A 25,052-nucleotide genomic window follows, 5' to 3' on the forward strand; every position below is an offset into this window, starting at 1 on the left:
CCATGAAATCATAAACACATCGTTACAGTAAAATGATTTCGCGTTGAAATTTCTTTGACGCTGTCGTGCTTCTCAGACACTTTGTGTGGTCAAATTGATCACATGACCCGGGAGCCGTTATCATTTGTAAAACCTGGCTTTGAGAAGCTTGTCTGGAGACTCCTAACTGCCAGACAGCCTTCCCCGTCCCATTCAAATCATGTGACAGTGTGACCTTTCAACTCTGTGTACAGGCAGAATTGAAAGGTCAGACTGCTAGATTGATAAGGAGGGGAGACATGTAGAAACACAACAAGAATTTAAAATCAGCTTATCCTCTACTGTAAACCTGCGAGGTATTTTTTAACAAACCTCCTCAGTTTCTCCTCCTTGTACATCGCCTCCAGCTCCTTGTTTTCCCTCCTCAGTCTCTCCAGTTCCTCCTTGTCCTCCGAGCTCCCCTCTGTCTGCTCCTGAGCTTTCCCTCTGTTGATGAGAAACACACATGCAAATCATCATCAAAGACATGTTACTATTCATTAAAAACCCTAAACACAGCTCCCAAGAGAAAGGCCAGCAGTTACTGGGAGAGTCATTGAGGTGCTGGTGCTGCTGGTGAACCTGGACTGGAGTCGTCAGGTATGTTATTAAACTGGAGCACACATGCCTCTGCAGAGAGAGGAGATAAGACCTGATATTACCTGGCAGGCTCTTTGCTGTTCCTTCTCCTTGGAGTTGGGTTCATGTCTCTCTCTCTCTCTTAATTCACTCGTCCCTCGGTTAGCTGTGTTTCTGCAGCAGAACTGAAACAAGTCAGTAACTAATGAGTACAGAGCCTCAAAAGATCCTTTCTTTAGACCGCCCCCTTATCATTTCATGAGGTTTCATCATCCCAAGCCCTTCTTATTATTGCTGTTACTGCAGTACTGGGTTGAATTATTTTTTTGGATTAGTCTGCTATTTATTTTTTTTGCAAATTCAAACACAGTGAATATATAATGTATTGTGTAAAACAAATCGCGCCTGTGTTACTGTAGTGTAGCAGTGTGGAGTAGTGGTTAGGGCTCTGAACTCTTGACCGGAGGGTCGTGGGTTCAATCCCAGGTGGGGGACACTGCAGCAAATAAAAAGAATCATTGCCCCTTAGCTGCCCTATACTTGTGCAACCATTGGCCCTCCGTGTAATACAGAACCATTGCAGTGCTGCTGTCTCTCTGTCTGCCATTGAAGATCATTGAGGGTATAGTTAGCACACTGTGGTCCCATTCTACCAGCCTCACCCCATTGTAACTGCCCTGTACTTGTGGGACCACAGTGTGTTAACTGTACCCTAAATGATCTTCAGTGGCAGGTAGACAGACAGTGGCACTGCAATGGTCATAAAATACAACTGAAAAAATGGATGATGGATTACTGCAGAAGTATGAAGCAAATCAATACAGTCTGGATGAGAACTAAAGCACTAGAGATATTTGGGTGTATCTTTGTCTCCCCCAAGTGGATACAGGCAATACTGCAAGCTAGTCAAGATAAAAACTAATGCACCTGTTAAGACGAATTCAGTGCTCCCAAGGATTCATGTTTCCCCGATGATGTGCGCATCAAACCTTGCTATCTGCCAGCGGGAGCGTGTGATTCCTCTCTCACGACGCAAAGCGCGTAATTTGTCATTGCAATCCACTGGACTGTAGAGCAGCGCCTGCTGCAACGTGAACGTGCGCGAGTTTATTACTTATGGACGGGAGATGTTTGTGTAAGCTTGTGATTTCGGCGATTCTACATATTGTTTAAATACAGTAACAACAACAACTATATATTGTGTTTCTTAAAATGTGTATAAATTAGTTCAACTTACTCTTATTAGGACGGAAGTATTGTATGCACTCTTACTATATTGTGATTATCGAACTGTACATGTATATATTTTAGTTAATATTGCTCTTATCAGGACTGAAGTTATTGTATATTTTATCTGCTCTTACTGCATTGTGAAATATGTATATTTTGTGATAACTGTAAGTTGTCTGCTAAGAAAATTAATAATAATAATAATAATAATAATAATAATAATAATAATAAATGTTAGCCTTTAGGTGTAATTCGGGGGATGGCGTTGAGGGCTCTCTCCCGCTTTGCGCTGCTTTTCTTTTCTTCTTCTTTATCCTTTTCTTTAGCCTGTCTTTCCTTCCCTCCGTGGCGTCCTGCCCGGTAGCGTCCGCGATCTCTTCCGGGTGGAAGCTGATCCCAGTTCAGCCTCATTTAGTATTTCCAGCCAATCACACAACGCAGCGCTCGCCTCGTCAGTTATTAGGGCAGGGCCAGCGCTGCTCCACGTATGCTATTGGCTGCCCCTCCTGTCTATCTCTCTCTGTTTTGCTACTTTAACCCAGCACTATTTCAGCTCCCTTGTCTGTGTTTGTTTTTTGTTGTTCGTTTCTTTCACTGCAGGCCGTTTCTCTGCTCAGCGCTCTCAAGATGGTTTCTGCTATTTTCCTACCTGCTCAGTCTGCGCCGTTCAAAGCGCAGCGTCATTCTCAGCTTGCTCTGCGTTTTCATCAGAAAGACTGTTCCGACGTCACCGCTGCACTGCAACTCTTTCACACCGGCGCCTCACAGACCATGGTTACCACGGCAATGCCTCATCAAGTGACTACTAGGAGTGGTAGGTTGCCATGGCGACCAGGCAGCTTTAACAGGCAATGCGAGCCTGTGCCTCACGACTGCAATCTTCCGGCTCCTGCTGCTGCGCTTTTGCAACATGAGAGCTTCAACTCGCCGAATTGTGACATCTAAATACTGCAGGCTCCTCTTCTAGAACTACGTTAACTTACATATATCATCACTAACTGTTCTAAAGCAAATGCTTAATACATAGACAAGGATTGTAATCGCAATAACCAAATATATGCTACCCTGCTTCACTGAAGCCAATAGTTTCAATTCCAATCAAAACCTCTAGATGGCAGCATAACACCACAAGCTTTACATAATTTAAATTGATTTGCTATCGCTGCGAATCTCGCACACTCCAAACTTTCTATCAATTCCTGCAGTTTGTTGTCTTTCCGAGGGATTCTCAGTACCCTCCTGCCTCAACCTCTTTTGCTACATATATTAACTTGAATTTTTCAAATCCAAACCCCTCCCCTTGAGGACCTTGTCATGAAGCCATGCTTATCAGCTTTCTGAGATGTTAAGAATCCACCGTCACATTAATTTACAGCTTCCCTGCATCAGGCCAATCCTGCAACCTTCGTGTTCCCGGATTTACACTTCCTCATTTGCCCCCAACTTCATCAAGGCACTTAATATAACTTTCAAAGTCCATTTCATTCAATTTGAGCTACCAGTCACATACGGAAACTATGTGCTACGATTATCAACATTTCAGTCAAGCGTCCTCCTACCCCGCAATAGACAATACACTCTTAGTCTGCTCCTGATCAAATCAATAGGTATTGCAGCAGCCTCCGAGCAACGCATTCTCATCCTCTCAGGTTCTGCAGAGGCCTCAGATCTATGCATTCTTCATTTCTGCCCAAAGGCAGCCCCATCGCCGACATCATCTAAAAACGCCTTAACTCTCAAATACCAATTTCCACCGCATTCAGCAGCTCTGCTCTCTACAGCAGGCCACTGCAGACTACTGACAGCATTCCATCGTTTACTCCTTCAGATCTCTGCCCGTTCAGCAGATCTTGCCTCTACTGTTAATATCTCCTCATTACAGCAAATCTCGGCTCCCTCTTCAGATCTTTCAATGCTCCAGCTTTCCTCCAATACCTGGATCTAAAAAAAACACACACACACATGGCGCGCTTGACTTCCTCAGCAATTTAGTCTCTGTCCGCTCATCCTCTCAGATACTACAAGCTTTAATACAAGGTACGAGACTGGAAATCTGCTTTGATTTATGATTTAAGGAGTTCCACTATTAGGAGACTGTCTGGAGTTGTGAAACCCAAACCTCTGATTACAAGTTCACCTTTTCCATTCCAAACGGACATTATTTATTTCTTAGCAAACCGCCTATCGATCCCGTATTAACTAACACAGGATGGTCGGCATCTCATCTCTCTGCCTTCGTTTTCACAAACAACTCAGCAGTCGATTTCATATATTTGTTCAGGTCCAGCTGCCACCTCAGCCCCCATCAAACTCTGCAACACCAAAATCTGCCGTTCAGCTAAATACAACACTCTCCAACCTTCTGCAATCTGCTCATCACTACATGGCCACACTCTTAGCCCCAGCAACCAAATCTTCATTTACCACTGGATGGAAAACATTTACAACTTTCTGCACTCAAAACAAAATACATCCCATTCCAATTTAATGAGCAACGGATTCTAGCCTCCATCGCCCATGCAAGGGATTCTCTTCACTTAGCCCCCACTACCGTTAAAGCCTACATCTCCGGAATTCAGTATTTCTGCCGCCTCATCTCCGTCCCTTCAGTTTCCTTGACACTCATAGATCCTCAAGAGCCCCCCCCTCCCTGTTGCTCCCTCCTGGCTCCCTATATCAATAGACATCTGTTTTATGGAGAGTGCTCTAGCCCCATCCACACACTCAGCTTACTCTACTGCCTGGTCCTCCGTCACCCCTTCTAAACCCAGAATCGTATTTCTCACTCAATCTTTAGCACCTATGGCCTTTATCACGTATCTGAGTCTGTCTCTCAACCTGACTCCTTCCTCCTCAGGAACGATCTATCAGACATCCAGTATCTGTTCCGCCTTCAGTCTCTTCAGGCATTGCAGCAGCTCAAAAGTCCTTTGTTAGTATGCCTGGAGTGGGGGAGCCCTCTCCGCCAGGTCCACCAAAGGTTTCCCCCCACTAGGGGGAGTTTCCTTTCCACAGCGCGGATGTCCTCCAATCCCTAGTCGTCATTACTAACTTCTCCCTGTATTTTCTCTTTCTTACAGCTTCCTCTTATCTATGTGCAGCTCAGCGGTCTCTTCCCTATCTTCATGGTGCGGTGCTGGGGGAGCCGGGGGTCCTCCCCCGACCGACCTGGTCGGCCTCCTGCCCAAGTCACTGCCGTCCCCGGCGGTTCCTCGCCGGCTAGAGGGGACCCCCGGCCACAACTATTCTGTCGCAGCTCATGCGCTAGCCTCACCAAGACCACAACCTTGCTATCCCATCTACCTCGTTTCTTTTCAGGTCCGAGCACCTTTCTGCCCCTTCTGGCTGGCCGAGTCCCCACCTGTCCAACGCGGACCCGAGACTCTTTATCCTAACTCTCCACGCCACCCAGTTGCCAGCCACACTGCCTGGGGATAATCAAGCCCTGCACTAATCAAGCCCTTGTAAGCGACCAGTGAAATTGTGACACAGCAGGACCAGTACACTCTCTGGTTATTTCTTATTGTTTTCCAGTCTTCTTTATTTTCACACTGAGTTTTTCTCCTGCCCAGAACGTTAATTTGTTTCCTCTTCCCACTGACTTCCTTCCTGTGTCACGGGTAATAGGGCCCCCACTTGAATAGGGAGAGGAAACCAAGTACGACCAAGTCTGGAAAACAAAAATAATGTTTCGATCAGGAGAGATCTCTTCATAAATCTATTGTCAAGGTTCTATGTATAAAGAGTGTGTAACCCCAGCCTGGGATTTGACAGCACGGTTTTCTGAAGCGGAAGATAAATTGCTGACAAACACTCTCCAGCTGCAACAGGTGTCCAAAGTCTTCATTGTATCACTTAGATTATATGATTCTTTTTATTGAGCAATGTAAACTTTCCATTTGGCACAGCAGGTCCAGTACATGCTGGTACTATTTCCCCTTGTTATTGTACCACAGAGCTGTGCTTTGTTTCCTCTCTCTCTTCACTTTGTTTCTTCCTGTCCCAGGACCCCTCTGGAGTCTTGCACTGGGGTCTGGGGTCCTATTACCTGTAACACAGCAGTGAAGTGAGTGGGGAGAGCAAACCAAGTACTGCCAAGTCTGGAAACACAAAAGAGAAGAGAAGGTTGTTCTGTAGTGAGAGGATTGGAGCGTCTCGGTTCAGACACGTTTAAAGGGATCCGGGTTGCAGAACAGATCAGTGAGAAACACTTCAATGAAAGCACACGGTGGAAACGTTTGGAACGATAGCGTTTATTTTGCTTGGTTTGCTTCGCGAGGATAAGGAACGACAAGGAAATAGAAAGATATCCGAAGTTTCAGTGCCCAGACAGTAAACAGAGTGCAAAGTCCTCTTTCCTCATCTGCTGCACCCTCACCTCGTACAAACAGGCACTGTACCTTGGGCACTCCAGTTCAAACAAGGAGAGTAAATCAGCTTAGTTGACTTTACCAGGACAGCCCTGCAAAATAAGCAATAACACAATATAAAACAGATAAGGGGGCAGAAACATTAACCAGCAATCACAATAAATAAGGGTGCTTTCCATACACGCACAGACATGTAGAAACTTCAACCTGTCTGCTTGTCTGTATTGCAGTCTGTATCAATCTACGCTCCCCTCCAGTATTGGGGCAGATTGATAAATGCACAATAACTGGGTCTTTTGCTGTGGAACTCAAATACAGAACTCAAATGTAGTGCCATGTTTATAACAATAAGATCCCAACAAGGCTTCTGAAGTTCTTTCAACTCATTACAGGATAAGGAACAGATTTACACACAGCTCAACTCATTACTGGATAAGGAACAGATTTACACACAGCTCAACTCATTACTGGATAAGGAACAGATTTACACACAGCTCAACTCATTACTGGATAAGGAACAGATTTACACACAGCTCAACTCATTACTAGATAAGGAACAGATTTACACCCTGTCTGCTTGTCTGTATTGCTGTCTGTATCAATCTACGCTCCCCTCCAGTATTGGGGCAGATTGATAAATGCACAATAACTGGGTCTTTTGCTGTGGAACTCAAATACAGAACTCAAATGTAGTGCCATGTTTATAACAATAAGATCCCAACAAGGCTTCTGAAGTTCTTTCAACTCATTACAGGATAAGGAACAGATTTACACACAGCTCAACTCATTACTGGATAAGGAACAGATTTACACACAGCTCAACTCATTACTGGATAAGGCACAGATTCACACACAGCTCAACTCATTACTGGATAAGGAACAGATTTACACACAGCTCAACTCATTACTGGATAAGGAACAGATTTACACACAGCTCAACTCATTACTGGATAAGGAACAGATTTACACACAGCTCAACTCATTACTGGATAAGGAACAGATTTACACACAGCTCAACTCATTACTGGATAAGGAGCAGATTTACACACAGCTCAACTCATTACTGGATAAGGAACAGATTTACACACAGCTCAACTCATTCCTGGATAAGGAACAGATTCACACACAGCTCAACTCATTACTGGATAAGGAACAGATTTACACACAGCTCAACTCATTACTGGATAAGGAACAGATTTACACACAGCTCAACTCATTACTGGATAAGGAACAGATTTACACACAGCTCAACTCATTACTGGATAAGGAACAGATTTACACACAGCTAACTCATTACTGGATAAGGAACAGATTTACACACAGCTCAACTCATTACTGGATAAGGAACAGATTCACACACAGCTCAACTCATTACTGGATAAGGAACAGATTTACACACAGCTCAACTCATTACTGGATAAGGCACAGATTTACACACAGCTCAACTCATTACTGGATAAGGAACAGATTTACACACAGCTCAACTCATTACTGGATAAGGAACAGATTTACACATAGCTCAACTCATTACTGGATAAGGAACAGATTCACACACAGCTCAACTCATTACTGGATAACAGGAGCGTCATTTCAGAACAATTCTGGGGGAGGCAAAGTTGTGTCAGCATTGAACATTCTCTGTCCCAAATAGCGTCATGAATGACAAACACGAGATTTACAACAAGATAGCGTGCTGCTCTTTCTCAACATCGTTCTTCTTCTTAAAATAAATTATGCTTACATTTTTTTCTAAGAAAATGTGAAGAAATTACAAGAATCTAACATCGAAATAGAGTCAAATTGAAATCCGAAAACGCACAGCACATCCCTACACCTGAGCCTAAAATCTCGTTTTCAAATCTACGGTAGCTTTTCTTTAGAGCATAGATATATACATCATTTAACCAAGGCTTAAGCAATATTAATAGTTTCTTCTGCAAGTTAACCCCTCCTTCCTGGCTCGCTGCCCTTTCATTTATTCTGTTTTTCACCTGCTGTGGCAAACATGTGTCTCATCATGATATCAATAATATTCTATTACTATAGAAATAATACATGTGATGTCTCTATAACACTGGATAACGATTAACTATCAATCAGAAATAGAATGGCATTTCTGATGTGTTTCAAAACCTATTGTCTTTTTCATGTGATATTCTCTGTTTCACTGGGTTTCGAGTGCAAAGCCTTCTTTCAGTTAAGTGAGAATCAGTCTTCATGACATAAGAGAAGCAGAGCTGAGGCTCTGATGCCATGAACATTTGCTCTGTTCACTCTCAAAGCCCTGCTAGAATATTTGAATGGCGAATGTTTTATTTTTCATAATGACTGTACATTCTAATAGGTCACAGTGATTATTATCCTTAAACGGAAATACAAAAGTAATAAAACACAGGTCTAAAACTCATTTCAATATGTATCTTTTCTAAGTGGTAACATGAGTTCATATCCTCTCCTCCCACATTACTCACTGCTCCTGTTTAAACACACACTGAGAGCAGGGAGGGGGGCTCCATGTTAGCAGTGGAACAGGAACATCTGCTGGATGCCATTCCACCACAGGGAGGGGCCCTGTGCTGGTTGCCAAGGTGACAGTCTCCAGTATCTCTGCAATGGACTCTGACCAACACATGAATGACTGAACTTATAATAAACTGATAAAACAGGCAGTCATAAATATTAACAAGCAAACAAACTGTCTATGCATGCAGATATGTGGATAACCTTTGATCTGTCTGCTTGGCTATCTTTCTGTTGAAACTCCCCTCCAACTCTCTCCTCCCCGCCCCTCTCACTGATTCAACAGTCTCTGCTCAGCCTGCTTGTCTAAACATTGACTCAGTCCCAAACCCCGACTTAGAGCTTTACACAACTCCAGGAAATCAGCACAGTGAAGTTTCATTTCTTGTGAAATCGTCAGTCTCTGCCTCACTGGAGCAAGAATGGCTTCAAACTTGTGGTCAGAGGAGCACTTGAACTGTCCAGTGTGTCTTGAGCTATTGAAGGACCCAGTCGCTATTCCATGTGGTCACAGTTACTGTATGGGGTGTATTAAGAACTACTGGGATCAGACTGACCATACAGGTGTCTACAGCTGCCCCCAGTGCAGAAAGACTTTTACCCCAAGGCCTGATCTGTGCAGAAACACCATGCTGGCCGAACTTGTGGAGGAATTAAAGAAGACAGGACTCAATCCTCCTCCTGCTCAAAGTTATGCTGGACCTGGAGATGTGCCGTGTGATGTCTGCACTGGGAGAAAGTTCAAAGCTGTGAAATCCTGTTTGACGTGCCTGGCCTCTTACTGTGAAACACACGTCAAGCCACACTATGAGGGGGCTGCTTTCAAGAGGCACAAGCTGGTCAATGCAATTGGAGATCTGGAGCAGAAGCTTTGTGCTGAACACCAGAAGGTTTTGGAGGGATTCTGCAGAACAGATCAGACGTGTATTTGTTGGCTGTGTGCAGACGAGGAACACAAGGGTCATGATATAGTCTCAGCTGGGACTGGGAAACAGGTAAGGGTTTGAACCATTTCCTTGTAGCTATCCTAGAAGATAAGAATTCCCAGGTTACACAGTTTCACATCAGATCAGATTTTAATTGTATATTAAGAGCTATTTAAAGAGCCCTAGTTTTTTAATTGCTCTATCTAAACTATGATGTGCTACAATGTATTTCAGGGTGTAACAGGGGTGTTGTTATGGGTGTGGCTATCGCTGATTGACAGGAGAGACACAGGAGGTTTTCTATGATATAAAAAACACAAAACATTCAAAACAAAACACTGCTCGAAAACAACTAGAAAATAAAAGTTGACCAAACAAGAAAGGAGGTCCCGCTCCAGGAACAGTCTCCCTGACACCTCCTCACTAGACTTGGGTGGGATTAAAATCCCCTAAACTTGTTCCCTATTCCTTCCAGTGCTAGCGATCAATTTAAATATGCCCTGCCATATCTAGCACAAACTTGATTATCCAAAATATTATTTACACTCAAACAAAAACACACTATGTACACGTGCAGGGCCTCAGCCCTGCCTCAAAGGGTAAGAAGGATTTGTTCAGCTGTTTTGTGGTGCATTGGAATGTGTAGTGTAAAATTAGCATGATTTATATTCCTAGTGTTTTTATATGTATCTTGCAACTTAATAAAATCATAGATCAGTTCCATTGTTCAATATATTATAGTTTTATTGGTAACACTGTTTAAAAATGACATTCCTAGCAAAGTCAAGCACCTAATTAAAAAAAAAATTATAAAAAATTAAAAACAAGATTAATATGATATTCAATATACAAGATTAATATGATATACAATATACAAGATTAATATGATATACAATATACAAGATTAATATGATACTCAATATACAAGATTAATATGATATACGATATACAAGATTAATATGATATTCAATATACACAGGGCTTCTGTTTTTCGGTGTTTATTAATTTCATTAAACCAAGAGCCAGCCATGCTTGTGTTTGTAGTGATGTGGTGGAAATATGATCCTTGCTTGGAAAATTGGTGCTACAGCCGGAGGACGGAGCGAGCTTCACCCAGTGCTGCCTCTATGATGCAGGACCTCTTTAATATATTGTAACAATGATTGCAGCACAGGGATCATAATATCTTCTTAATAAACTAATACATCACATTTTAAACAAGACTTTAATAATTGTGTTTTGATATACAGTAAACAAAACCTGTGCCTTTAAAAGTGACACATACGCATCTATCTGCCCTGGCAGAGCTGCTGTGCCCGTGCCTTTAAAAGTGACACATACGCATCTATCTGCACTGGCAGAGCTGCTGTGCCCGTGCCTTTAAAAGTGACACATACGCATCTATCTGCCCTGGCAGAGCTGCTGTGCCCGTGCCTTTAAAAGTGACACATACGCATCTATCTGCACTGGCAGAGCTGCTGTGCCCGTGCCTTTCAAAGTGACACATACGCATCTATCTGCACTGGCAGAGCTGCTGTGCCTGTGCCTTTAAAAGTGACACATACGCATTTATCTGCCCTGGCAGAGCTGCTGTGCCTGTGCCTTTAAAAGTGACACATACGCATCTATCTGCACTGGCAGAGCTGCTGTGCCCGTGCCTTTAAAAGTGACACATACGCATCTATCTGCCCTGGCAGAGCTGCTGTGCCCGTGCCTTTAAAAGTGACACATACGCATCTATCTGCACTGGCAGAGCTGCTGTGCCCGTGCCTTTCAAAGTGACACATACGCATCTATCTGCACTGGCAGAGCTGCTGTGCCTGTGCCTTTAAAAGTGACACATACGCATCTATCTGCACTGGGAGAGCTGCTGTACCCGTGCCTTTAAAAGTGACACATACGCATCTATCTGCACTGGCAGAGCTGCTGTGCCCGTGCCATGCCGTTCTTGCCAGTCTGCCCACAGTGAGGGGTGTGTTTTTGGGAGGATTGCTTGTACTCTTATAACGTTTGATCTTTCAATTTATAACCACAATCTAGCTGAGAAGAATGATTTTTTATTGGTAAATTGTTCATCTTTTTGTAGACATATTTTATTTTTTAAATTATGAAGGCTCAAAGTCAGTGGAGCGTGTAACTCAAATTCAAGATGGCTGCTAGGCAGAAACAGTAGCTGAATTTGGTGCGTTAAAAACATTTTTACTTGTAATACTGTAATCTATTTGGGATTTTGTTTGCTGAAATCTACAATTTCTTTTGCTCACCCTACTAGTCCCCTCTTTCCTTTGCTCTCTTCCACAGTGAAGTCCTTCTGCTCACGGGCTCATTCTTCTGGGGATTTTGTGTATTTAGGCATTTTTTACACTGATTTCATTGTTTTGTTTCAGTGCTGTTTTATCTGTGTTTATCGATTTAAAAACAGAAATCAGAAGCCCTAAATATCCATTAAAGAGAAAGCTGCTTCAGTCTCCTAGGTGCTTGACAAAACAAACATGTAACACATGCTAGATCAGCCATCATTCACTGTTACTAGTATGAAACAGTACCATCTAGTGGACAGCTACTGTGGATCAAGTGTCCTTTTGTATTGCAGGCAGCTGTGCACTAGGTGGTGTTGTATCTTACTACTATACACACATGTTGCCTGATCTAGCCTGTGCTACAGATGTCTATGGCGTGCAACTAGAACTGAAGTCAAAATATATTTGACTCAGAATTATTGCACACATTGTAAAGATGTAAGGGGACAAAAAAATAGAAAATATATTTGAAATAAATGATTCTGTCAGTTTCAATAGCATGCTTAAACAGGCCTGTGATGGGTGTGACAGGATATCACTCAATGCTCCATCAGAAATGTCACTGTGTCACTGTGTTTCTACACAGAAGCAGCTGGGAGAGACACAGACAGAAATACAACAGAGAATCCAGGAGAGACTGAAAGAAACTGAGGAGCTGAAACAGGCTGTGGAGTCACTGAAAGTGGGTATTGACAAGACAGGGTTATTATTATTATTATTATTATTATTATTATTATTATTAATAATAATAATAATAATAATAATAATAATAATAATAATAATAATAATAATAATAATAATAATAATAATAATAATAACAGATTGACTAGAACACATTTACAGAAGTTTACTATGTTTTTGATATCAATACTAACCATGTCTCCTCAACTGTGTTCTTTCACTCAGAGATCTGCATGCATAGAAATAAAGGAAAGTGAGAAGATCTTTACTGAGCTGATCCGATCCATTGAGAAGATCCACACTGAGGTTATTGAGCTGATTGGAGCTAACGAGAAGGCTGCAGTGAATGAGGCTGAAGGACGCATGAAGAAACTGGAGCAGGAGATTGCTGAGCTAAGGAGGAGAAACGCTGAGCTGAAACAGCTTTCAGAGACAGAGGATCACATCCATTTTCTACAGGTAACATCACTGCTTATTAGAAAATCTCAAGTCCATAACTGGGACAGTTTCAGACAGACTTCTCCAATTGAATGAATCCTTGCTTTTCCCCAGGAATGTTTTGGACCCCATTCTGTTTCACTGAAAACTCCTTTTCTCCACTTTCCTGTTGTAGAATTTCCAGTCTCTCTGTGCCCCTCCTGATGCTGGAGACTTACCCAGCGTTACTGTCAATACAGACATCTCTTTTGGGGCTGTGAGGAAAGCTGTATCTGAACTTAAAGACCATATTGAGGACTTCTGCAAGGGGGAATTAGTCAAAATAACCACAACAGGTTGGTGTGAAATAGTTTCCTTTGGTAGAGATTTCTAAAATAGACCCTGGCTTGAGGAGGGACAGGACTTGCAAGACATTAATAAAGACCTCTTGCAGGTTGTTGGCTATGTGAATATTGCAGCAGGGAGGAGGGAGGGAGGCAGCAGGGAGGAGGAGGAAGGAGTGAGGAGGCAGCATGGAGGAGGGAGCAGGGAGTATGGAGGAGGGAGCAGGGAGGGTAGAGCAGGGAGCATGGGGGAGGGAGCATGAAGGGAGTAGGGAGAAGTGAGCAGGGAGCATGGAGGGGAGCATGAAGGTTGGAGCAGGGAGGAGACAGGAAGGAGACAGCAGGGAGGAGGGAGCATGTAAGTGGGAGGAGGCAACATGGAGGAGGGAGCAGGGAGCATGGAGGAGGGAGAAGGGAGCAGGGAAGATGGAGCAGGGAGTGATGAAGCAGACTGGAGGGAGAAGGGTGCATGCAGGAGGGAGCAGGGAGGTGGTAGGAGGGAGAATGGAGGATGGAACGGACTGATGAAGCAGAGAGGAGGAAGTGATGTGAGGATGGAGCAGACAATGACTGTTGTATGTTTGATGCACAAGGGTGTCCTAATATGGACACCATACTTTTGGGCAAAGATATGTGATGGAGAGGAAGGAACACAAGACTCCAGTGCAGTGGCAGACGTGTTCACATTGACTTTGGCTGCTGCACCGATACAGAAGGAATACATATTCATTGTAATCATGAACATCTTGAAGTACGGATTTTTACATCCTGAAATTCCGTGAATAAGCCTTGTTTCTTTTCAGATTGCTGTTTGGAGTCTTGTGTGTGTTGTGTATTAATCCACATGTTTCAATTCTATTTCTCTCTCTTTTTTTCTGCCCAGTGAATGAAGTTGCAGTTTACAGTCTGCAGGCTCCAGAGCCAAGGAACAGAGCTGAGTTTTTAAAATGTAAGTCTGTTTTCACTGAAACATTTGATTGAAAGATGTGTCACTCCATTGAGAGAAGAGCTAACACTACAGAACAGGGAGGAGTGGAGCTTGAGGGCAGCAATTATTATTAATTATTAGTAATTGTGAAGCCATTAATCTACACTCCTCTCCAACAAGTATTAGTTCAGATGAATACATGCAGAATGACTGGGGGAGGGGCATTTGTTGCCTGTTTTTCCACTCAGACCTTTCTCTCCCTAAATATCTTGGTATCCCTGAATAGATAATCATCCCATCTTTTAATACATGTACAATGCATGTGAAACCAGTTGTGGGGTAAAATGAACAGCTATCCCTCCCAGTCATCCTGTGCTGGTAGTAAATGTATATTGCAGTATCACTGCACTTGTGGGATGGATTGCTCATTAAAATATTAGACAGATATTTGAAGAGTGGATGATATTCTATTGAAGATATTTAGTAAGCAAGGGGTCTGAGTGGGTAAAATGGCAACACATACCCTGTAGGAACATTAAGTGAACTGTAATTATATGCAGAGCTGCATTTGATTGGTTCCAATTGAAGAAGTTTGATAAGATCGAGGAATTATTATGAACAAAACAATCAAACAGCAAGAGGGTTTAAAGGGTTCATAAGGTCCTTTGTATTTTATTGTGTTGCTTGTTCCCATGTGTTGCTACAGCTTTTTACGTGAGGTGTGTGTATTGTTTAAATTATTTTTATTTTTTTTTACATTTTGACCACTTTTTTATACTTATAGATAGCTTCACATGTAACTGCATGGGCCTCTCAGAACTACATTTCCCATCATCCTCCTGCTCACATATGTAATTGAGATGGAATTACCAGTGAACAGGAGGATGATGGGAAATGTAGTTCTGAGAGGTCCATGCCAGTCCACGGGAAGCCATCTTGAGGCAGAAAATGCAATTTAAAAGTTTAAAAAAGTGGTCAAAATGTATTAAAAAAAATAATTAAAACAACACACACACCTTCCATAAACAGGATGTGAGGATGCAGCAGACAATGACTGTTGATTTTCTCAGTGATTTGACTTTTCTAACCGTCTCTCCTCTACCCGTCCTCTTCTCTTCAATCAGATTCCTGTCAGCTCACACTGGACCCCAACACAGCGCATGGAAACTGTCTGTCTGAAGGGAACAGAAAGGTGACACGGAGGAGAGAGACCCAGAGATATCCTGATCACTCAGAGAGATTTGACAGCTATGCCCAAGTGCTTTGCAGAGAGGGTTTGTCTGGGACTCGCTGTTACTGGGAGATTGAGTGGAGTGGGAGAGGGGCTTCTATAGGAGTCACATATAAAGGAATCAGCAGGAAAGGAGGGGATCGTTCCTGCCTCCTTGGATTCAATGACAAGTCCTGGAGTTTGGACTGCTCTGACTCCAGTTACACTGCCCGGCACAATATCAATCAAACTGAAATAACTGCCCCCCGCTCCCCCAGAATAGGAGTGTATCTGGACTTTAATGCCGGCACGCTGTCCTTTTATGGCGTCTCTGACACAATGACCCTCCTGCACAGATTCCAAACCACATTCACTGAGCCGCTCTATCCTGGGTTTGGGCTTCATTGTTATGATTCCTCTGTAACAATCTGCCAGCTGAACTAGACTGTTTTGTGTTGTAAGAAACCCTTTGTATTGAACTCCCTGTCTGTCCTCTCCACTCCTCGGGTGAAGGGAATGTTCAATCTGACACAACTTTGGATGAAAGTTAGGGGGTAAAACGGCGCCACCTGCAGAGCGAAACGAGGTGAATTATTTGTTTTTAGCAACGAATGGATTTCATACGAAGTAACTGTATTTAATTTATTTTAAAAGAATTGTTATGTTTTATATATATTTTAGAAAATGGCATCCAATAGTCAGTGCTGTAACAGTTTTTAAAAAAGTGAACTTAAGTTTGCTTTATTGTGTGTGTGTTTGTTTTTTGATTTCCATAAAATGTTTAATATTTCAGATTTTAGTAATGTGATTTAATAAAAAAAAATTAACGTGATAGACTGACTTTTTCTCATTTCTTAATACTCATTAACATGGTTTTTCAAATGAGAAAGAGGGGAATGAGAGAGAAAGAGGTCTGGTAAAGCATAGGGAAGCATTGTAAAGCACAGAGAGGTCTGGTAAAGCATAGGGAAGCATTGTAAAGCACAGAGAGGTCTGGTAAAGCATAGGGAAGTATTGTAAACCACAGAGAGGTCTGGACTCTAACCCTGGGCTTGAGACTCAGCTCAGTGATTTGGATTCCTGAACAGCTTCTTAGTAAAGGTATTATTCAGCATGCCGCCGCACCGTGAACTAATAAGAAAAGACTTTCAGTACCTGGCAGGCTCTTGTGACATATCAGGAGGGTCATTCTCTTTACTCCTTCTTCTTCTCCTTGGAGTCGGGTCCATGCCTCTCTCTACTGAATCACTCGTTCCTCAGTTAGCTGTGTTTCTCCTCTGCAACACAATTAAAACAAGTCTGTTGTTAAAGAGTACAGCGCTTCAAATGTCATTTTTCTTTCTTTTTCTTTAGACCGGCCCCTTATCTTTTCATGCTGTTTGAAATCATCCCGACCGCTTCTTGTTATCACAGTTACTCAAATGCTGGGCTCGTTTTTGGAAACGTCTGTGTTGCTAATGGAGTGCCATGGGAGCATTGTATTTTAAACAGTTTTGTATCAATTAAGATTATGTTTCATTTTGAATTATTAATTTTGAACTTTAAATATACAGGTTAATATTAACAGTTACAACAGCACCTAATAGGAAAAAAAACGATGATCTTTTTGTATGTTTTGTCCAGTTGTTCTGCTTGGATTTTGGTGTCTGACCAAATTTATATTCGAGCTTGAGTTTCTCGCACTGTTCATGTCGTTAGGGTTACCCGATTTGCCCTGAAAAACTAAATAAGACGTTCTTTTTCTCCAAGTCACTGACGCAGTACCAAAATAACAGTATTGTACAGTAAAGAAACAAGGACCAGGGGTCGCAAATGGAGATTAGATAAAGGGGCATTCAGAACAGAAAATAGGAGGCACTTTTTTACACAGAGAATTGTGAGGGTCTGGAACCAACTCCCCAGTAATGTTGTTGAAGCTGACACCCTGGGATCCTTCAAGAAGCTGCTTGATGAGATTCTGGGATCAATAAGCTACTAACAACCAAACGAGCAAGATGGGCCGTACTGGCTGACTTTCACCTGGGATTATTAGTATTATATTTATGTGTGTAATTATTCTTTTTCTTCTTCTTCTTCTTCTTCTTCTTCTTCTTCTTATGCAGTTTTATTAACCACTATCCTCAACAATACGAAGAATAACTTCCATTCGCCACAAGCGCTCCTCTTCACTGTAGCTGAAGCGAACTGCGGGTCACATGAAACAGGAAGTAAATGTCTTCAAAGCAGTTCCTTGGGTTGGGCAGCAGCTGGTTCATGACGAGAGAAAAACACAGACCTGTTCAGAGTCATGCGAGTCACGAACGACTTTAAATAATCCTGTGTGTGTCTTTATCTCACCTCGCTCGACCCGCTGACAAGTCTTGACAGCTCGCTATTAATAATGAACCGGGGAAATGCTGAGGTTCCCATGCAGCTGTGGAGACATCTTTGTTTCCTCCTCCTTGAAGTCATCTCCGTGTCTGTATCTCCGAAATCACTCGTTCCGCAGACAGCTGTGTTTCGACTGTGCAGCACAACTGAAATCATTAACGAGGGGAGCACAGAGCACCCCGATATACTCACAGCAGAACAGCCTCCATTCACAAAACCTATAGCAACGCGATCATTAACGAGGGGAGCACAGAGCACCCCGATATACTCACAGCAGAACAGCCTCCATTCACAAAACCTATAGCAACGCGATCATTAACGAGGGAAGCACAGAGCACCCCGATATACTCACAGCAGAACAGCCTCCATTCACAAAACCTATAGCAACGCGATCATTAACGAGGGGAGCACAGAGCACCCCGATATACTCAGCAGAAGTGTCTCCATTCACAAAACCTATAGCAACGCGATCATTAACGCGGGAAGCACAGATTTGTAATTTCCAGTAAAATGTAATGTTTCTATATTTCAATCTGTGCCAAACGTCACTTTTAAAACCCGTGTATTATGAATGTAAAGCCTAGTCCGGGTCTGTCCCGCGACACATCCGTTTCATTTACACTGTAATGCGGACTCACATGAACATAATATTTCTACCTGTGCTGAGTGGGAGCTGCAGAGGGACTGTGTTTTACGTAACTTCGTTAAACTGCAATAAACTCTCTGTCAGACTTTCTGTGTCCTCACCTCGGACTGTATAAAGCAGGATAGGACAGTCAATCCCGTGATGCAGTTCGGTGCTCAATTACAGGCGCCATTTCTGGAGCCCACTCAGTACTGAATACATTGCGGAGATGCTGTGCTGCAGCGCCAGGATATACCGGTGTTTTTCTTATTAACAATACAGAATATCGTTAATATAAAGAGAGTTCATGTAAAGTGACTGGCTGTTATTTATGCGAATTAATGCTTGATTATGTCAAGAAACATTTTGCCAGGGCGAGCGTGAACACGTTAAAAGCATTGCGAGCGCGCTGTGAAAGAGCTCTACGGGCTCCAGAAATGCGTCACTGTTTACTAACTCCGCCCACTTGTGAAATCATTGTCCTATCGTGCTTTATATATTCCGAGGTCCGCCCCAGTGCTTCGTAAAGCCGACAGCTATTGGCTGATCTCGACATTTTTGTTTGTTTGTTTCTTTTGTTTTTACGGCGTTTGCATTACAGTATCAGATTTATATATATATATATATATATATATATATATATATATATATATATATATATATATATATATATATATATATATATATATATATATATTATTTATTATTCAGACATTTTCAAATAACAAACAGGCATAATTCACATATAGAAAGAAATATTTCTTTCAATAAACAGACTGAGCAAACTTGTACAATTAAAATGAATAAAATAACAAAAAAAACACAAATACACAGGGTGGTCTATTCAGGAGTCAAATTATAGAGATCATTGTAAAGATCAAGGGCTTGTTTGGATGCAGCCAATTTCAAAGATTGTTTATATAACTTTATCTCGTTTAAGAAAACAATAAACAGGGGGGTAGTTTAAAAAAACGACTTTTGTGAATGAAATATGTTGCTATAATGATCAAGTTATTATACATGCATTCAGCTTTCCTGTCCTCCATTAGAAACCCAAACCTGATATTATTAAACGTTAAAGTGGGTATGAATAGATCATTACTTGTGATCCAGTCCTGAAATGCATCCCAAAAGGTTTCAGTAGGTTGACATGTGAAAAGAAAGATGTTCTGCCTGCCGTTTCAATATCTGAGTTACAAAACACACAATGGTTGAAGTCAAAGTTAAATCTCCGTCTTCAGAAATCACTCCAGGGGTAAATGTCATTCACTGTTTTGAGATGATCTTCTTTATCTTTAGGTGATGAAGGTACAGAAAGGGATCTGGTTCTTATTGTGACTATAGAACATCTAGTGAAGTCTTGTAACATGCATTTCCTTTTCAAAGGCGAAGGGAAACACTCTGCAGTAAAGAGTAGTTCTTAAGAATGTGTTTTTACATTTTTTATCTCGGAAATTACATCCATCTATAACTAATGAAAACATGTGTGCTACTGCAGCAGAATAAGTCAACATCCCTTTAACTAAAATAATCACTGCTTGTGGAATTGCTTTAACCACTGTAGAATATTGTCTATTGGTGCAAACAAGATCCTATTTTTGAATGAAATCGTTATACAATAGAATATTTCCATGATCATCCATTAAATGTTGAATAGACCAGACACCTTTCTCCACCCATTCACTGTAAAAGAAGGATTTTCTCTTGATTAGGATACATGTATTGTTCCAGATTGGAGTAGTATGCGCAGTGAAGTTATGTGTTTATGTATTAGTTTCCAATAACGGAGGACTTGCTGATGAAATGCAGATAATTTAATGGGCAGTTTAGAAATCTCAAAATCACATCTTAATAAATAATCTATACCACTAAAACTCTTAAAGATTTTAGAAGGAAAATCAAACCAAAAACTTTCACATTTTCGAATAAAACCTTATAACCATTTTAACTTGCTGGTCCCATCCTAAGAGGGTATGTGTGCAGCGCAGAGTCTCCTGTAACATTCGCTCCACTGCACCTCCCTCGCTGTGCGATTGCGTGCGCATCTCTTAAATATGTCATCATGCAGCTCAAGTGCATTTCACTAATCCTTACACCCCTATCACGTGATCATTTCACAACTAAGGAACTGAACAGTAAATATAATAAATAATTATATGGATCGTTTCAAACACACACACACACACACTCACACACACTCACACACACACACACACACACACACACACTCACACACACACACACACACTAACACACATTTTTTTAGGTAGTATTATTCTCATTCATCCAAACCATAACTGTAACCCGTAATGTATTTCTGTATGCTAATTTTGAAGAAACATTGTTTTATTGATTAATTAATTATTTTGATCCTCCTTAATTATTTTCCAGATGTAATCGTTTTTAATCTCATCTCCAAATTGACGTACCATTTTGAATGAGAGCAATCAGCAGACAAATACGTGTTTTATGGGGTTTGTGAATCTCTAAATATACAGGGACAGAACAAGAACTGAAGTGTTTGTTGTTTGTGGGCTACATTTATATTTGACTGATTTTAAATTCTTTCATTGATATTTTCTTTGTGTTTAATCTTTCACACCTCGCTGTGGGAAGGTCTGATGTGGCAGCATGCAGAGAATTGGATGCGTTGTTTTTAATATCCGCGCTATATCAATATGAACCATTAAGATTCTAGTTGCCGGGAAGCGCTGTCGCTGCTGATTGCTTGTTTCTACGCGCTTTGAAAAGGGAGTCTCGTCTTCCAGAATATCACTTACAATGTGCGCCATCAAAAATAAAAATAAAGTTTCTAAAGATGATTTCAGCAAGCTAAAACACCACACGAACACTTGTCATGTGACACTTTCTATATTAACCCGGGTACGACCCAGGTACGTGGCTTCACACTACGTGTGATTGTGACTGGGGTAGAAGTGCCAGTGTGAAAGGGGCTTTAGAGTGATCTATATATTACAAGTGAATGATCTAGATATTACCCAGCAACTTCAGTCAAGAGCAGATATGGTAGCCTGTACGGTTTCTGAAATATTGATCTTAGTGTTGTAGGAGATATGTGACGTTCTTTCTAAACTGCACTTTTGAGAGCAATAAGGAACAGAAGTGCTTGACAGGGTATGGAAGGATTTCATCTACAACCAGCTGAAGCGAAGGCACTGAGAAGAGAGTTTTAGAAGAACGGGGCAGGTTTTATCAGTTTGTCTTTTGTTTAAATTACTTTAAATCTAAAAACCAGCTGAATAATCACAAGTATCTTAAATCCTGTTTAGTAGGATCTAAAACACTGGGAACATTTAGGAAAAAAGACTAGATTCTGTGTTTTTAAATGAGCTCCCCCAGTTGGGGAGAATGGTGTGTTAACAAGGGACAAGACTTGATGGGGTGAACAGCCTTTTCTCATTCCCAAACTTTTCCTATGTACTGTAGTTCTTTGTCTCTAACACACCTATATTATTATTATTTTTTCCCCTGGCTGAATTTGGCTTTGCTAGTGAAGCCCCAGCACTGCACTACATTGTTACGATGCAGTTTGATGACACTTGAAGTGTTACAGAACAAAGTATACAGGAAGCGCTTTACGTTGCCTTTGCTGTGTCCCGTGTGGTCTACCGCCTAGGAGCAGAGCCGCTGGTCCTTTCAGCTTGAGAGAAACACATTGAAAATGAATAGAAACCAACACAGTGTTATTAACCTCACCTGGCAGACCCTTTCATTAGTGATGGGCAGCTGTTATAAACCAAGATACTTTCTAAGCAGGATCTTTTTAGTAAAAGTTTCATTTTATTAAAATAATAGTAAAATGTGTCCTGATTTCCTCTTACTGTGTATGTGTGGAATTAAACACATCTTGTAAAATTCAAATCTTAAATCTCTGTGTCATAACTTCAATATGAAATCCTGCTTGTGGCTTTCTACAGTTGACAGTGAAGGTCTTGGGCGACTGCTTTGAGATTAAACTGCCCAATGAACATATTGTCGCCTTCAAATTCAAATGAACATCTACCTCTACCTGCTGAATAAAACTTCACGCAAACCTGTCTCCCCTGAGAAGGCTTTCTATTAAATCTTAATGGTCTAATGTGTATCTGTGGCAAAGTGGTTGATTGTGAACAGGTGCAGAGGTGATGCAGTGCAGGAATAACACAGACAGAGATTGTAATCCGGTATGGAAAAGGGGTATTTTATTTTTATACTCCAGGTCTGGTGGCCAAAACAATGATCCCTTCAATACACAGCAGTGTGTAATGCACGGGGTTAAATAATAACAGGTTGCAGTCCCAAACAATAAACACAGGTATACCTCCCACAATACACACACACGGTCACCAGTCCTGGGTGCGTGCTGTAGTGCTCGTGGTGGGTGATACAGTTTAATGTTCTGGGTTTTTATGTTGGCCCTTAGCGACAGCTCCGGAACGTGTTAGCTGTCTATAAAACACAAGTGACAATTATAAACAAGACAAACAAACACTCACGATATTTTATAAAATGCTGCACGGGTCCTCCTGGGTTATGTTTCCGTAAGCAAAGCGAAGGAGTAGATTGCGATTCTCCGGCCCCTTTTTATGCTATCACTCATGACCCCTTGGTAAATGAGTGCAGCTGTCTCTACTATCTGCAGCTCCTATGTCGTTTCCCTTCCGGGTCAATACGTTCCTGCAACAGTCTCGCCTTCTTCCAGACTGACCGACTTCCTGGCCCGGGGAAAGAACTGTCAGGCCAGCCCGTCCAAAGAACTCTACTTTCGCTGCTTAGCGCCCTCACAGGTTGGGAGGAAGATTTACAACCAAAACTCATTGTATTTCTGTCACAGTATCCTATTTGTCTTTATTTACCAAGTCATCTTCAACTGCACTGCAGTCAGTCAGTGACACTACAATGGCAGTGCGATATTTCTGTACTGATTGGGTTTTTACATGTGATGAGGCCATGTGAAACACTTTGTGTCCATTTTTATTGTAAAGGCAATATATTAAAAATAAAGATTATTATTATTATAGGGCAGCTGCAATGGGATTAGTCTGATAGAATGGGACCACAGTATGTGAACTATACACTTCGTAATTGTTCAGTTGAACCGGTTAAACCTGCATCCAGGACCCATAGCACAGTAACTATTTAATCACACCTGATACACGTGGTCCTCCTGCAGCGGAGTTGCCTAGCCCTGGTATAATACACACTGCTGGTAATGTGTGTCACTACATTACCATGATATCATATCAGTACAGACACTACAGGACTGCATCAGGGCCAGTATCGTATATTCATTTTAAGTGTGTATGTTCACAATAACGTGGTCTGCTAAGGATTCAAAGAGGGTTTGTTCATGGGGTAATACACTTGGGTTATAATGGGATCCTAATGGGGGTTTTCAATACTTTCCTTAAAGATCCCTCTCTTTAAATATGGGTCCAGATTCAAAGAGTTTATGAGCAATTGGACTCTTCCTATGGAAGCCATTCAATAATGCCTTTAGGGCATTCACTCAACCCTTGAGAGAAAATCCCTTATCAATATTCTTGAACTGTTACCTGCATAAAATCACAAGGGATTCTGCAGGTTACCCCATACTTCATTCACCACTCTCTGTGTGAAGAAGTGTTTCCTACCCTCTATTTCTCCTTCATTTCCAAATGGCACTCACCTTTCATTGTTCATCATGAGCACTGAGTTCACAAGCCCCTTATTACATTGCTGTTGATCTTATTGTTTTCCAGGCTTTGTTATTTTCACTTTGACTCAGGCAAATGTGTCAGTGGTCTGCAGTGAATAAGCTACAGTGACACCAAGTGGCCAAAGGATTGTATTACCACCTTCACACATAAACCACTCACCGATTCTGAATCTCCATATAGATTCTGAGCAAGCAATTATGCATATAACATGGCTCATACTCATCTTCACATATATGTCAGATACACCCCCCCCCCAACCAACAGAAACCATTTTGTTAACTTTTCTAAGGGAAGGACTTGTGACCTTAACAAGGATCTGCTATGAAGTGGCAGGTGTGTCTGTAAGGTGGAAGTGGGAATAGATGCTACAAGGTGGAGACACTGTAGTGGATAAAATGACAAGATACCTTAAAAGGGACATGCTGCAAGATGGAGTGTAGAGTATCTGAAATAGACTTTCTGCAAGGTGCAGATAGTGGATGAGATGACAAGTAGGTCGAGAGTTCTTAAAATACGCTGCAATGTGGAGGTGAGGATTGGACTGACTATGCTAATCAGTCATCCACACACACACACACACACACACACACACACCAATTAGATGAAAATGAGTTGAAAAACACTTTTGAATGAACTATTAATAATAATAATAATAATAATAATAATAATAATAATAATAATAATAATTGCTTTAAACACACGTATACATGGATTTAGAAATAAGTCAAATAAACTGTAAACTTAATAACAAATGTTTTGACGAAAAAAAAAAAAACTTCCTCAGTGTCTTCAATCTATAGAAATGAATGGGAACACAAGAATCATAACACAAATA

The 25,052-nt window shown here is 41.5% G+C and overlaps 1 protein-coding gene across 1 annotated transcript; it reads left to right on the forward strand.

Moving 5' to 3' along the window:
• Positions 1 to 9,058: 9,058 nt before the first annotated feature.
• LOC131722992 (tripartite motif-containing protein 16-like) lies at positions 9,059 to 16,349 on the forward strand. The gene is made up of 6 exons (XM_059016249.1): positions 9,059 to 9,712; positions 12,530 to 12,625; positions 12,850 to 13,083; positions 13,238 to 13,401; positions 14,291 to 14,334; positions 15,438 to 16,349. The coding sequence occupies exons 1-6, from the start codon at positions 9,140 to 9,142 to the stop codon at positions 15,965 to 15,967; spliced, it is 1,641 nt and encodes a 546-aa protein (XP_058872232.1). The 5' UTR covers positions 9,059 to 9,139; the 3' UTR covers positions 15,968 to 16,349.
• The last annotated feature ends 8,703 nt before the right edge of the window (positions 16,350 to 25,052 follow it).

This window comes from Acipenser ruthenus, chromosome 52, assembly GCF_902713425.1.
Source record: "Acipenser ruthenus chromosome 52, fAciRut3.2 maternal haplotype, whole genome shotgun sequence".
In the NCBI taxonomy this organism is placed as follows: Eukaryota; Metazoa; Chordata; class Actinopteri; order Acipenseriformes; family Acipenseridae; genus Acipenser; species Acipenser ruthenus.

Excerpts from the sequence above, each read along its gene's own strand:
- LOC131722992 (XM_059016249.1), top strand. The coding sequence starts at position 9,140 with ATGGCTTCAAACTTGTGGTCAGAGGAGCACTTGAACTGTCCAGTGTGT. Across the intron at positions 9,713-12,529 it reads CAGCTGGGACTGGGAAACAG|AAGCAGCTGGGAGAGACACA; the intron begins GTAAGGGTTTGA and ends GTTTCTACACAG. Across the intron at positions 12,626-12,849 it reads AGGCTGTGGAGTCACTGAAA|AGATCTGCATGCATAGAAAT; the intron begins GTGGGTATTGAC and ends TCTTTCACTCAG.